We start from the raw sequence: 16579 nt of genomic DNA, 5'->3' as shown, positions 1-16579 counted from the left end.
CTTATAGAAGTAAAAACGTAAGATCTTACTAGGGGGGGAGGGGGGGTTTCCAAAAATCTTACTTTGTCTTACCAGGGGGGGAGGGAGGGTTGAAAATTTCCAAAATCGTGCTTACGTAATTAGTGAACGGCCCCTAAGACCTGAGACACAGACATGAGACGAGATTCTTATGAGTAATGACTCTCTTTCAGGTCCCAGGTCTCAGGTCTCATGTCTTGTGTCTCAGATTTCAGGTCTCAAGTCTCAGGTCTCTGGTCTCATGTATCACGTTCTTAGTCTCAGAGCTAAGACCTTCTCGGTTAAACGACCTTCTCGGTCAAACGACCTTCTAGGTCAAACGACCTACTAATGGCACTTGGACTTGATAATGCCCCGATGGCTGAGTCCAGTAGCCCTGGTCCGACAACTTTCAAATGGCTCAGGTTCGATGACCTTTCATGGATCTAGGCCCTTATTCTGCGCCGCGCGTGACGTGATAATTGTCACCTCACCTCGGAGTCACCGTGAGATTTGTCACCTTATTCCCGTAGTCGATATGGGTAAAGTGACAGAGGTTCATTCTAGGTGAGTGGCCGAATGAACACATCTGTCAAAATGGTAGAATTTAGCTGGTGCTGTTTTGATTTTGCTTTCGCTTCGGATTTTCCGAATTATTTTTTTGTGTAACGGTTTAGAATTTCGATTCGAAAATGGCCATCATCGGATGGTACGGTCACAGCAAGCTGCTTGAGGATGATAAACGGACGATCTATGCGACGTAAGTAGAAATTTCGCTCATCAAAGCTGGGTTCGGATTTGGGTATTATTGCCGAAAAAAACAAAATCAGATGCCAACGGCTCCGAATGGTGCCGGTTTATATATTTTCCTCAACCGAGGTTACCACCGTGGCATGCCAGAAATTATCGATCCGAACAGTTAGTTGATTGTGGCGTACTGATTCTTTACTAATGGATTTTATTGTTATTTTTTAGATTTGGAAAAGTCGTCGCAATCTTAGAACTGGACAAAAACTTACAACATGACTTCGAGGCTGCGCCGAAGAACCCAAGAAAATTTCAATAAATAAAAAAATCATACATATTCAAAACTATCATTCTTTATCATTTAATTAACTATTTAGAGCCTTTCATTCCCGTGTACATAAATTTTCTGTTAAATTTCTTTTTCGTCACCACCTGAAAAGGTACCGACAATCCTCATCGATTGCCGAATTAGTTTAGCGAATCTAGATTTGATCGTGAAAATTGTTTTTAAAATTGTCATACTTTAATGTTGTTGAACTTTTAGAGCCAAATTATTTCCTGTTTTATAAATTTTCCATTGAATTTCTATCTCGTCGCGACCTGAAAAGGTCTGACAATTTTCACCTAAAATCGTCACCCGAATGCGACGATTCTCACCCACGGTGACAACGAGAATAGGGTAAGAACTCACAAAGTTCATCCGAAGTGACGTTCCTCACCTTAACCGAGTGCTGGAATAGAGTGACGTGGGTGATTCTACTATCGTCACGTCACTCGAGGCGCAGAATAAGGGCCCTAGTCTGACAACCTTCAAATTACTCTGGCCCGACACTCTCGAAATGGATTTAGGTTGCTGATTTTCTTAGTAATCGTCGTCATCACCTCTAATAAATTTCCGTTTAAGTTAAAAAAAAATCTAAGGAATTATCGACTAAGGAATCACGATATAAGCTAAAAATCCTGATCCTGAATCCTGGTTGAATGTTACAAACTGAATGAATTTATTTTTTTTACGTTTTTAAATGACTAATATCGACTTTCTACGACTTCTTCATTTCAACACTCCTTCTAAAGATGTAGTAATGCCCATACTACTTTGATTGATTTCAAATTTCGTTGATTGTAGAGGTTTGTTGAACCCGTCGTCTGTTCCTACGTAGATTAGATCAACGACACCTCTCATAATGATGCCGAATGTAGCTTCCATTTTTAGCAATCGCGAGACAACTTAAATTGTCGTACCGGATCTCGATCGCTGCCGTAATTCCGTGCCAACAACTTGCTTCCTGGAACGCAGCCGATAACGCCATACACTCGGTCTCGCACGTCGATTAGGCTACAGCCGTCTTCCTACAGGACCAACATATCGCTCCTCCTTGCGCCACAAAAAGGTACTCGTTGGTTGATATCAGCTTTGCACATGTACTTCATTCCGTGCTTCACCGCCGTCCAGTGTTTGGGTCCGGGATTCTTGTTAAACCGGCTCAGACAGTTGACAACAAAATATCCGGTCGATTACCCTGTGCCAAAAACATGAGGCACCGAACTGCTTCTTGGTACGGAACATCCTTCATGGCTGCCAATTTCTGTTCGGTTTTGGAGCTCATTTTGTTCGACAACCATTCGCTTATATCCATGGGAATTTTCACGGGCTCGCTGTTTTCCATGCCAAACCTCTTGAGCATTGACTCCACGTACGTTTCCTCGTTCAGTATAATTTTATCCGCCGTCCTTTGTGTGGTAGGCCACGACCACACGACCAATCAGAAGCTACTAGAATGTCGCAGCATGCTATCATCACGCTAGGGGTACTTGCTGGTATAAATACCACCCCTTGTGTGAAAGATCTGTCATTCAGTTGTCACACTTGCTTGAATAAACATATACTCTAGTTAGTCTCTAGTCTTTCATTCTTCTGGGAACACGACACTTTGAATACTAACACTCAGACAGTGATATGCAGTACCCAGGATCTTCATGCGCAAATTGCTGCTCAGTTGATCCTTCAGCTTGTCCATTTTGGCCCGGTTGTTTGACTACGGGATAATGTCATCAACGTAGATTGCAACGATTACAAATGTGTGATCTACATTAAGTAAACGCAAGGATAGTACTTCGTCGAAACCATGCCAAACCGTTTCAGTGCTGCGTCGAGTTTCTGGTTCCACACCCAGCTTGATTGTTTAAGTCCGTACAGAGCTTACACACCTCCATTTCTTCGGTTAATCGTATCGGCTGCTCCATGTAGATTTTTCTCGTGGGGGTCCCCTTGGAGAAACGCGGTCACGGCGTTCATTTGATCGAGTTCCAGATTAAACTTGCAGGCAAGGGCATATCGCATTGAACTATACCTAACGACAGGAGCGTAGGTCTCTTCGTAGTCGACCCTCTACCATGATAAACATCGGAAAGGGTCTGTGGAAACCACATAATGCCAAAGTGCCACCCTTCACCCTTCTCTCTGTACATTTGAAAAAAAAATCAGATATTTTATATGCATGCTCAATGGCCACCAAGCATTGGGTTTTCCGCTCTATCATGCATGTGATAACATTTCCGATTATGCATTTTTCCTTGACATTCAACACATAGACTTAAGAATTAACACGTGACGCAGTCGACTTAGATAGCCCTAAAACCATCAAAGCCAGCATGCCAGCCTGTAATTGTTACATTCCACAATACACTCGCATATCGTATTGGGCGCAGCACACAGCTTGCAATCAGGTGCAGTCTACTTGACTCGCATTCAGGCGCAGCACACTTGGTTCGCAATAGATGCTGCACACAAGGCTCGCAAGCAGGCGCAGCCCACTAGGCTCGCAATCAGGCGTAGCCCACTTGGCTCGCATTGGGCGCAGCACACAGCTTGCAATCAGACGCAGTCTACTTGACTCGCATTCAGGCGCAGCACACAGCTCGCAATCAGGCGCAGCACACAGCTCGCAATCAGGCGCAGTCTACTTGACTCGCATTAGGCGTAGCACTCAAATCGCAATCAGGCGCAGTCTACTTGAATCGCATTAGGCGCAGCACACAGCTCACAATCAGGCGCAGCTTACTTGACTCGCATTAGAAGCAGCCCACTAGGCTCGCAATCAGGCGCAGCCCACTTGGCTCGCATTGGGCGCAGCACACAAGACTCGCAAGCAGGCGCAGCACACTAGGCTGGGCACTAGCTTGGGCGCAGTACTCAGCTTGCAAAGTGCAGCGCCTTTGGCTCTCTGTCGCACACAGTTTTTCGAATTATCGAATACAATACGTTAAGCTAACAAGGCAATAACGCATGCCAATATTTGATACAAGATTTTGTTATTTACCTTGCTTAATTAAAAATAATTTACTGCTGAAATTTAAAAATGGATTAAAAGTTTTTCTCAATGAGTTTGGCCAAAAATTGGATCCTGGAAGGATCGCCAAATGTGGAAACCACATAATGCCAAAGTGCTGATGTATACATGTCCGCGGTGTATAGGTATAACAGAGGTCCATTGTGTTAGCGATACGTAACGACGCGCTCATGATGAGTACCCGTGCGCGTAGAGGTATCGTATAGTATGCACTGCGCTTCTCATATAGAGGTGGCCCACACAGGGTCCACGTCTTATTGCAACCGAAGCGTCGTATTCATCTTGCATGGCTCGCTTCCAAATTCGCGGTTGTCACTTTTTAAAGCCTCTTGAAAAGATTCTGGATCGTTATCGAACCTCGTCAGCGGTTCGGTTGACACGCCACGCCACGCAACCTTCGTCGCGGAAGACTCAACATCGTAATCATTATCGAAATAACACGGAAAACCTCCAAATCTTCTGAGCGAGTAGTCTGTGAAGATTTGGAACGAGGAATACCAGTGCTTTCAATAATCAAATCCTGGTAGCACATGCTCCCGTCCACTGCACCTGTGCATGTGCCGGAAACAGAAAACGTTATCAAAACAAGCCTTGATTTGAAAAAAAGGGTGGTTCATAGTATTCATTATAGATGGCGCACATGGTATGTTGTATGTATGTTGTTTATCCACCATGGGTGCACGGATTCACCGCAATTTCTGCCTAAGTATGTGCTCACATGCATTCTTAGATTATTAAGTTCGACAAATCTCCAATGCTTCTCTAAAAAACATAGACCTCAACCTAAGCTTCAACTCCTAGGCAGAACGATCACTCAATCAAGGTGTTTTAAGTATCTTGGGGTTTGGTTTGATTCCAAGTGTACCTGGAGGGCCCATATTGAGTATCTGAAAGGAAAATGCCAACAAAGAATCAATTTTCTCCGATCAATCACTGCCCAGCCAACAATTTGGTAGGTATATCAAAAGATATACGTACGTCTATGTCGACACAAATCATCGTACATGACGTTAGAAAAAAGCATATACCTACCAAAAGTGGAGGCAATATACGTACATGTTTTCGTTATTTTCTGGTTTACGACATCGACAACATCATATATGATGTCATTTACGATGTTAGAAATACTTTGGTACTTTATGTCGCATTGGCGTCGTTTTGTACGTTACATTAAAGGATTCGATTCATGCGCATTTACGATGATGGGAGGATTGACAGTTCCATCCACACTTTATGCGATGTGTGTTTTACCCTTTTACGACTTGAAGCGATATGATGATAAATTTGCGATTTAAGTCACCCTTAATGCGAGGTGTGTTGAACTCTTGTACGACTTGAAGCAATCTGACGATGAATTGGCGATCTAAGTCACCCTTTATGCGAGGTGTGCCGAACTCTTGTACGACTTGAAGTAATCTGACGATGGGATGTCGATTTATGTCACCCTTTATGCGAGATGTGTTGCAGTCTTATACGATGTTCAGAGATTTTAACATCGATTGACAACTTAAGTCACATTTTATAAGATGTGTGTTGTAAGCTTGTACGATATGATGCAATTTGACATTTGATGGACTCTTTAAACGATATTTTATGTGAGTTGGGATGTACTCATGTACGATTTGTATCATAAAACGATTTTGCAGACCATTTTATGTAGCATGTTATGTGTAATATTGTGATTGAAATACGACGCTAGGAAGAAATAAAATTAATTGATGATTTTAACTGATTTTTATTATAACTAACATTGAAATGCACTACATATATTTTCGTAGGTACCGCAACTGGGCATTGTCGCTACTTTCCTAACTGCCACCGCCTCCATGCCTCCCTCAGGATCTTTGACGCCTCTTTCTTCCGGGTTTACAGCGGAAATTGCCGGGCCACAATTTTGTCCTTAAACATTCCTTGATACTCGTAGTATGCACATGCAAATCGCCGGGTTATTATCCGGCGGGTTTTTTTTATCTGAGCCTAGTAGGGGAGAGTAATCCTGTTATTTTTTAAAGGAAAATGTTAGTGAAGTTTCTGTCCAACGTTGTTTTTCCAAAACCTACCTTTGTTCATCCGTTTGCTTGTTTGCTTTAGTCGTCAACTTTCACAAAATTCAAATGCTGATACAAAATTGCAAGCACGATCGCAAAATTGCACATCCACTGAACACGATTTATCACGATGAAGTTTTAATATCATGATGAGATGTGGGCGAACGCTAAGTATCTGTTAATACGAATCTGATTTGATCGCAATAAATATATTTATATCGTGGGTAAAGTGACCGATTATACGATTATAATTGTACTTGTTAAAATATTTGTAGCTATATCGGAAAGACACGGAGTTAATTTGCCTACTAATGTGACATTCTAGTAAACATACAACGTGATACGAAAGACGATGCTTACGTAGTATTCTTTACGAATTTATTCGAAGTCATTTACGATTTCGATTCGAAAGTAATTTGTGTACCAATAAAATGCTTCTTAAGAAATCTTATGCGATCGTTATAAGATTTCATTTGACATCGGCGGAACTAAATACGACTTCATCCAACATATCGTAACTAAGTCGTATTTCATTGGGAAGTTGCATCTTCTACGATAAATAAACGATATGGTCGAATGGTAAGTGTACATATTTACGATTCCGATTTGAGTTGCATCTATATACGAGTTCGAAGATGATTTCTTTTACGATTTCATGTTGGCTGGGTGGCACCTGGTGGGGAGCCCATCCAGAAGATCTTTTAAAATTGTATCGAACAACTATTCTCTCAGTGATGGAATATGGTAGCTTCTGTTTCCAGTCAGCTGCCAAATCTCACCTCATCAAACTTGAGCGTATCCAATACCGTTGTCTCCGCATTGCTCTGGGCTGTATGCCCTCAACGCATAACATGAGTCTCGAAGTTTTGGCAGGAATACTTCCTCTTAAAGATAGATTCAATCTACTATCACTTCGGTTCCTCATCAGGTGTGAGGTCATGAACCCATTGGTGATTGTGAATTTTGAAAGGTTACTTGAGCAAAATCTTCGAACTAGATTTATGTCTATATACTATGTCCTCATGTCAATGCAGGTAAACCCTTCTTCGTATTCTCCAACTCGTGTTTGTAGCCCAGACTACGATCATTCTTCTGTCCAGTTTGATTTGTCTATGCAGCAGGAAATTCGTGGAATCCCGGTCTCGCATCGCCCTCTTCTGATTCCAAGAATTTTTGAAGCTAAATATAGACACGTCGATGCCGATAAAATGTACTTTACCGATGGATCACTTATAGAGGAAACAACAGGATTTGGAGTGTTCAACGAAATATATAGCGCCTCTCACAGTCTTCAGTCACCATGCTCTGTATATGTAGCAGAGTTAGCAGCTATTCGCTGGGCTTTGGACAGCATCGCTTCAAGGGCAGTTGGACACTACTATATTGTTACGGATAGTCTGAGCTCTGTTGAAGCAATCCATTCGATAAAACCGGGAAAGCACTCGCCGTACTTCCTCGAGAAGATACGAAATAATTTGAGTGCTTTATCAAAACGTCGCTTTACCATCACCTTTGTTTGGGTTCCCTCTCATAGCTCGATAGTGGGCAATGAGAAGGCAGACTCTCTGGCAAAGGTGGGAGCGATGGAAGGCGACACGTATCAACGTGAAATCGTCTTCAGCGAATTTTACTATTTGGTTCGAAGAAACTCTCTTGTCAACTGGCAGCGCAAATGGGACGAGGATGAGAAGGGTCGGTGGTTCCACTCGATTATCCCAAAGGTAAGCCTTAAACCATGGTTTAATAGATTGAACTTGAGTCGGGATTTTATTCGTATATTTTCCCGTCTCATGTCCAATCATTGTTCCTTAGACGCGGTACTCTTTCGTTTTGATATTGCTGGCAGCAATCTATGTGGTTGCGGCCAAGGTTACCATGACATCGAGCATATTGTTTGGTCGTGCGAGGTCCATCTTGTCGCCAGAACGAATTTCATAGACTCCCTTAGGGCCCGAGGAAAACTACCCTATGTTCCAGTGAGAGATGTGCTGGCTGTGATAGATTTGGACTACATGTTCGAAATATATCTTTTTCTAAAAGCTATTGATCTTCGTCTATAATTCTTTTTATTTTCACATTTCCCTATCTATCTTCTATCTTTTCTTAAAAAAGTGAACTAGATATAAGCACACAATTGTAATCAAACAAAATGAGTTTGGCTCCTTAAAGCCTAAAGGTATGAGCCGTTTCAAATAAAGAATTTACAAAAAAAAAAAATCTCCAATGCAACGCGCGTACACCATACCCGGACCCTATGGCTTCGTATGAACTGTTATGGATAAATGTATTGTGTTGATGTAGGTAAATTTTGGAAGAACGAGTCAATCAGGTTGGCTAGTTTACTTACAGATATTCCGGCATCCGTGTAGATACCTGGCCAGCTGGCAACTGATTGAACATTCTTATTATATAGTCAGTTATATGAGGACACACATCTTACCTGTCGGCCACTTATGGGATTCGAACACAAAAGTTTTCTTGCCAATACCGGGAATCGAACCCAGTACGCCTGGCATACTGGAAGCGTTGCTAGTCTCTCGAAAGAGGTCTCAGCGGTTTTGTTCGTAGTTTGTAGTGTTATATGCAGTGAATGTTTTGGGGGTTGAACTATTCCTCTGAAAGGCGAAAACTTCCACGAAAAGAACGCAGCCATGAGCACCAGTTCCACTACTCACCACTAGAGACCGCAAGGTACCCAGCAGAGCGAAAAGGCGAATGGAAATAGAAGAGGCGAATGGAATTAGACGAGGCAAAAAAAAAGGCGCGAGGCGAGAGCAACAATTGCCTGCTGTCCAAAGCCCGTTATATGAACGGCCGTCGTCATTTCAAATTTGAACGTTGGCGAAAGAACTCTAGAAGAAAATGGAATATTGGGATAAGTTGTGTGAAGTCACATATTCGGACAGCAGGTAAAAATTCGCCATTTTGCTCTCGCCATCGACATCATCTTATATTTGGACCCTATATCGGGCTGCAGAATGCTTTACGCCGATGACCTGAAAATTTATCGAAAGATTGAAAGCTTTAGCGATTGCTTGGAGTAGCAGCATTTGTTGAGCAAATTCATGGTGTGGTGCGATCTGAATTGCTTAACAGTCAGTGTGGAGAAATGTAACGTCATCAGCTTTACACGGAAGAAGAATCCGGAGATTTGGAATTATACACTCCAAGGTTCCCCACTTGAACGAGTTCCTGTAATAAAGGATCTAGGTGTAATACTGGACTGCAAAATGACATTTGAATGTCACTTGAGCCATGTAGTAGAGCTGAGGCGAACCGGAATTTGGGTTTTATTTAACGAACTACCAGAGAATTTACCAAATTACGCTGCCTACGGACTTTGTATTGTGCCTTGGTTCGCCCGCATCTTGAGTTAGCGGCAGTCATCTGGAGCCCTAGTCACGCCAACTGGATTCACAGAATCGAATCCGTTCAATCTAAGTTTACCCGCTCAGTACTACGGCTTCGCCCGTGGCCGATTCCGGAACAATCTCCCTCATATACGCAACGATGCTCTTGGTTGGAACTGGATACCCTTGCTGATCGACGAGAATACATGAAAGCGGCCTTCGTAGGAAAATTGCTGCTCGGAAGCATTGATGCACCAAACATTCTTGAGAGAATTGACTTCAACGTGATACCTAGACAACTGTGAAGAAAAAGAAGTCGTGAATTTCTTCGGCTTGATTTTCATCGTACACTTTACGGCCAGAACGAGCCTATCCGTGCAATGTGTGTAGTGTTTAATGATAAATTTAGCGAGTTTGATTTTAATATGACCCCGGATCTGTTTGTGAATCGCTTACGAGCTTCAATGTTAAGATGATATCGTTTTATTGTAGTACTTGAAGTTAGATCTTATCGTTACTTTTATTTTCTGATCCACTATATTTAATGTGTTATGTAAAATCCCTAAAACTAGTTTTAAGTATCCTGACAAACTATTGTATCGTTCATGTATTGTATTTGCTGCATTCATCGATGGGTTGGACTTGTCGTTCGATGGATTAAAAATAAATAATTTAATAAATAAATAAATAAATATTTAGGACCCCGCTGTTTTTGGATGAAATTTCAATCCACCGCTGAGTCGTCGCCGTTCAATCGGATTCATTACGATACGAACCCACAAAATGAATCCGCCCTTAAACCGTTGCCGCTTTGGAGGTTACGTTCGCCGCTACAAGAAAGGCAACCCCATCGCTTCCGGATTTAAACCAGCCGTTGGTTTCGCCGCGACATTCCGTCGCTAGTTCGGGTGAGTTTCTCACTTGCGAACTTGATCCGGCCAACAACACTTCCGTGCCTGGTTCAGCACCCAAGGTGGGGCCAGGTACACTGCAACTTACCCGTCGACTGCTCCGCATCTGCCGCTGGTCGCTAACCTAGAACGCCGCCAGCTACTTCGCCGCGTCGACGCCGTTGGACCGAGTTCGACCTCACCGAACCCAAGGTCGGACCAACCGAGGACCAGTACCAGGTGGTAGCCCTAACACAGGTCAGATATCTACCCATTGTTGTCACTCATGAGTGTTATATTTAAAGTTGTGGAATTAAGCTTGGATTGTGCTTCCCAATAAAATTAAGTTTAAGCTAGAAGGTGGAGTTGTTTCTTCCTCCGGAAATTCTCTGCATTTTGCAGTTGATCAGTAAGCTTGCCGACCCTAGGAATTGTTTAGGGAATCTCTGGGACGCCTGCCGACTGACTAGTGGCTAGTCTCACAATACCAAAACCAGACTCGCACCATGCAGTCAATCCGCTAGACCACATCGGCGCTCTATATTATAAATGGCGCACATGGTGCCCACAAATTAAAGTCGAAAAATTTCTTCATTGGACGTAATTTTGAAAACCGCTTGACAGAAGGTCACAGGGTCGGCTTTGAGAACTTCAGCAGGAATCCAATCGATTTTAAGGCACTTTGTTGGGTGTCATGTCTTTGATTGCCGCTTCTATTTCATCCAATGAGGGCGCTTCCGAGTTTCCATTAAGCTGTACCCCAAAACTTCCTTTCTCTAATTCTCTAAAAACAGGAGCCGGCTTTTCCGACTTGAAATGAAATTCACACAACTCTGTGAACGTCCAGTGCAGGACCATACTACATCGACTGCTAACCGTCGGTGTTACTTACCCCAGTATTTGGTACAGCACCCAAGATGGGATCAGGTAATTATAAACTCATTAAAAAGATATTTTTGACGGTCGCCATGCAAATAACGTACCACACCTTTCGCGGTTATTCATAATTGAAACTAGACGGCTTGCAGCAGTAGAGATCTGCTGCGTTCGTAAGGAAATAGTCAAACTGGTTGGCCTCTCCTCGAACGCAGGCATTCAGAGCAAAGTTACAAACCTGATTAATTTTTGAAATTGTAATTGATTTTGTAGGTGTCTGTTCAGCATACTAATGGGGTTTGAACAAAACAAAAAAAAAATATTTTCAGAAACTTTACCAATATTATTGGTACTGTGCATTAAGTTTTGTATATGTACTTTTTAAATTTTATTAAAGTTCTGAACTAAATGTCTTGATTTTCATACTCCTTTGCAGGACTGTTGATGTAGAAACCTAATAAATTCTTCGATCACTTGAACACGCCTCCCATAAGCCGAAGACCAATATGATCATATCGGTCTTGTTCAGTTCTGTTTTCCTAGAATAATGTACATGTAAGTATTTTATCACTAGCAAAGCGCAACATTCATCAATTGAAAATATTCGTCGATTTTTCAGAAACGTAAAAAACTCGTATTTATTTTTTCATAACCGCATCGTTAACCAAATGTTAATCATTAAAATTAATTCTATTCGACAAATCGGTTCACACCATCATTCCGTAGCATTTCAAATCGGTGTAGCCTTTCTTGCCGTGGAACACAATTTCCCCATTCTCGTCCCGGTAGTCGCTGTAGGAGATTTTGTACAGACATTTCATTCCGATTCGCTCGCAAGATTTTGCCATATAAGGTCCATTACAATCGCCGCTAAAAACCCGCACCCCGCAGTGCAGCGCCACCTGGAAATGTTTCTGCATCATAACGCTGGCGAGGGCGTGGCCTCGGAATTCCGGATTCACCCCACCGTACTGTATGTGGAATGCCTGATCGACCTCGAACCGCTCACAGACCCTGGTGTGATCGGCAAAATGCGCCATCAGCAGCATGATGTCCCGATTTTTTCTCGTTCTGGCGGCCGCTGCTTCTGCGCGCAATTTGTCAACGTTATCCGGTGTGATATACGAGGCGCCACAGAATCCGGCCAGCTTTCCGGTGGACTCGTCCAGGGCCAGAAGCACCTGATCGGTATCGATCATATCCAGCAGATGCTCCATATCGTCCTCCACGTAGTCGGGACCATCGCGATGCGAAGCGCTGATTGGATCTTCCGGGAAGAAATATCGCTCCAACCCATCACGCAACAGTTCGCGATCTTTCGACTCCGCAAACCGATATCGGAAACCGTTGAGCACCGATGGCTCCACTACGTTTTTCCGGATGTACGACTGCCCGGATGATAGTTGACGAAATTTGGAATCACTGGGCCGTATCCTTAGAAAGGAACCGATAAGACGCCCGGCACTCGCTCTAATTCCGATCATCGTTAATCGATCCGCTGGGGGCGAGTTTCTAACTTGCACTGGAAAAGTTTTGCAACTGGTTCCGTCTCAGATCAGATACGGACGGGGTAGATATTTTAAAATATAATCTAGGCGAAGTTTTCGCGCCGGCGTAATTAGGGTGCACATTCATGAAGGTTGCTTACCTGCCGCTTTCCGCTATATGTAATATAATTGATCGGACATGAAGTAAGAGGCTAACAACAGCTAGAACCCTGATCGGTTGCTCAATCGATTTTAGCCGGTTGAGTAACAGGAAAGTGAGCAAAAAGGACATATTTGTAATTACGTTTTCGCATGACAAAATAACTGCTCCACCTTAACAATCGATGGAAGGGCGCCTTCAGTTTAGGCTTTTTATTTGACTTTTCAGAATGGGTTGTGAACTGTTATGAAATATGGTAAGAAATTTGAAGATATTATTATTAACTTGAGATCCATACTTTCATGTTTATCAAACATGTCGTTCTACTCATAAAAAGACACCAATCATAATTGGATAGTATCATAATATTCACATCCATTAAGTTTTTTTTTTATTAAAGTTTGTTCCAACCTTTTTTTTAGAATCTTATACTTTTCGTTTTACAAAATTTCCAAAATTCCGACAAGATTAACTATTATAAAATATTATTTCTCGCGTGAGCTTTCATTACGTCAAATGAAACAAAATGTGAACAAACAGTTTTATTACGATAAAATACAAAAACTGACATAAACTAGTCACAACTTCTTTTCATTTAGAATATTTTTAAGCCTGAATATTCTATATGTGAAATACAAATTTTAAAGTTCCTTTGATAACTTTTGCAGTTTTTTCATTTTCCTTCGAATAATAAAGTTTTTATGATTTTATTTCATTCGTTTTATTATTTTTGATCATTTTATTTTCAAGATGTAATTTAACCATTTTTTTTTTCTTATAATACTTGAGCTTTCTGATTGTTATGATTGTTATGACTTTATCGGAGTGTCGTATTTGTTCCTTTACATCATTGTTTGAAAATTAAATTTACAATTTTTGAGTAGTTCTGCTTAGTGTAGCGAAAAACGTAAAGGAAAAATCGATATACCTACCTTACATTTGGTCCTCCCTCAATATGTTAGAATTCTATGATTTAGTACATTAATTGGTCTCCCTATAAGTCTCATCATAATTAATTTATCCCTTTCAACTGCAAATTAATGTAAAGAAATAAAAGCATAGCATTGCATAGCAAAGGGTGACTACACACATCTTGCATTATTGGCTGATACAAGAGGTACAACTGATAATCAAGGACAACGCAAGATGCCAAAATGAGTATCTGGATTCAATATTCATTTCAAGTGCTGCTCTTGAAGATCAGTGTGGTACCATGATGCACACCGTGACAAGTCAATGCAATCATAGAAGGGATTATCTGAAACAGCAAAAATAACTTTTTGGGTGCAGAGAACTCATACCACCCATGAAGCTGTTTCAGAAAGGTTTTGGAAGGGATGTTTAAGTGGGAAATCCTACATGGAATTAGGATTAACGAAATAGGTATAAATTGATTAAAATAAAATGAAACAATCTCACCAAAGTCCTTTGATAGGCGATGAGGGAAGGAGGCAGCATGGATTAATTTGTATTTGATGGTCCTGTTGTACTAATGGTGACCATCCCTGCACCTCCCAGTCACTGTTGCTTAATAATCCAGCAAGTGCTTACGAATTACTTTTCGGGATTTGAGTGCGTCTTTTCTTAGTTAACTTCCCGACAAATTTACTTTCCCACAACATCACTAAACACAATTCCAAAAATAAACCACTGCCCCAACTAGTTCAGCAGAATCATAACGAATCACATGACCTAATCATATTTCTCCGCCCAATATCATTTTATTAATTTGACCAACAAAATGCAGAACTTCTAATTAATAGGATACGAATTCTAGGCCCAGAAAACATTATTTTCTTCTTGCCTGGCTGAAGCTTACTCTAGTAAAATAAACAGACTGTTCAACACATTCTCTAATACAAAATTTAAGACAGCAGGTGCACCAAAACCACAAGACCACCGACTTTTGGTTTTAAATCATTTAACACACATCCGTCTAGGCGTTTAATACATTTTTAAAATATTTCTCACAAAATTCTTATAGAAATTATAAAATTATTGTTCATTTCCACTGGAACGAAAAAAAAACAAGTGCGATGCCATCAGGTCAACGCCTCCTCTGCAAATTAATGTAAAGAAATAAAAGAACAGAAAAGCAATTTTTAATGATTCCTAAACTATCTGGAAATCAAAAAATTTTCAATGTAACTTCAGATAAATGAGTTATATTTGTCATTTTAAGGACAATTTGAGTTTAAGGTAAATGTCTGAAGCCCAAAAAAACCATGACAATAATTTTCAAGAATCATCTTATAGCAGACATTCGGAAAATTTGAAAATGGTATTGTTTACGAAAATCGGTTCAGTAGTTTTGATGTTATATCCAAAACAGCAATCCGTAATCCGGGTTTATGTGACCCCAACCGGTTAATTGTCGTTTTTTGCTGGTTGACTCTGTTAACTGTTCTTTAAAATTCCAAAATGAGAAATTGTAAAGCTTCATATTTTACTAAAAGTAAGAAAATTTCATGTATTTAACTTTAACCGTTCCTGAGATATCGAATCGAGAAGGTACAGTTCGGGTCATATAGGCCCTATCCGAAAAAGAAGCTTTAACTTACTTATGATTTGTTTTTTTTTTCAAACATTTCCTCTTCGATACTATTTTTTATAAGTAAAATGCCTTGATAAACAAACCTATGATTAAAAAAAAGATAATATTTCAAAAATAAAAAAATAAAATGGTCTTACCCCGAAAAAGTATGAAATATGTAGGTATTGCATATTTTCAAACGTTTATAAAAAATACACATTTTTAACTTTCCTTTCCTGGATATCTGATATTGAACAAGAAAACCAATTTTTCAAAAAACAATCTCTAGATTAAAGTTTCTTTCCTCAAAAGATTTTTCAAGAGCAGCTTTCTTAAAATTTCTCAATGATATTAATGTTATTTGAGTTTTTTTTTTTCAAAAATACTCCAGAACAAAAACTTTAAACGTCAACAAATATTCAGCCTCAAAATTAACCCTTTACTTTCAAAGTGTTGTTTTAAAACAACACTAATTGAAATCAAAACATCTCGGAAACAGGTGGATATTTTTTATCTAGATATATATTCAAAAGAAAAATCTAGAGATTAAAGAGATGAATCAACTTTTAGTATAAAGTCTCTATAATTTAAGAGTGTCCTATCTAGGATTTCCCGACCGGGAATTCTCGGGAACGAATAAAATTTGGGAATTCCCGAATCCCAGGAAACGCTTCAAAATCCCAGGAATCCCCAATAAAAATTTTGCTCTATTTGAATAGGAAAAATGAATCAAATTGAGCTAGGAAAATGATAGTTCTAGCTTGATATATGGCTTAGACTTAAACTTGTGTTTCTTTTTAAAACTGGTTAATATATTAAATTTGATAAAAAAAAAATGTTTTTTCGTTCGACAACTTAGTGCGAAATTGTAAAAAGACAAAGCATTTATAAAATCAAACAATTCCAATAAAGAAACGCTACGAAAAGTATCTTAAGAATTTTCGTTTCGCAATCTGTTGACAGAAACAAAACCATCGGCAATGAAATGACATATTTTGAAATAAGATGATAGTTATCTGAAAATTTACGAGATCTGATGAATTAACTAAAGTCTGACATACAACTCCTATCGATAGTGAAAAATCTTTTTAAATTATTCCAATTTTTTGCAGCAGGTCTCAGTTAAGTTTGTCGGTTAAAG

At 40.3% G+C, this 16579-nt stretch overlaps 1 protein-coding gene across 1 annotated transcript; it reads right to left on the bottom strand.

Annotated features, from left to right (window-relative positions):
* Nucleotides 1–11869: 11869 nt before the first annotated feature.
* LOC129756961 (arylalkylamine N-acetyltransferase-like 2) lies at nt 11870–12796 on the bottom strand. Its single transcript, XM_055754040.1, has one exon. It carries the CDS (start codon nt 12740–12742, stop codon nt 11966–11968), a length of 777 nt encoding a protein of 258 aa, XP_055610015.1. The 5' UTR covers nt 12743–12796; the 3' UTR covers nt 11870–11965.
* Between the last annotated feature and the right edge of the window lie 3783 nt (nt 12797–16579).

This window comes from Uranotaenia lowii, chromosome 3, assembly GCF_029784155.1.
Source record: "Uranotaenia lowii strain MFRU-FL chromosome 3, ASM2978415v1, whole genome shotgun sequence".
NCBI lineage: Eukaryota > Metazoa > Arthropoda > Insecta > Diptera > Culicidae > Uranotaenia > Uranotaenia lowii.
This window is presented reverse-complemented; position numbering and strand designations above follow the sequence as displayed.

Bases quoted from the DNA above. Each gene is read 5' to 3' on its own strand.
- LOC129756961 (XM_055754040.1), bottom strand. From the start codon at position 12,742: ATGATCGGAATTAGAGCGAGTGCCGGGCGTCTTATCGGTTCCTTTCTA.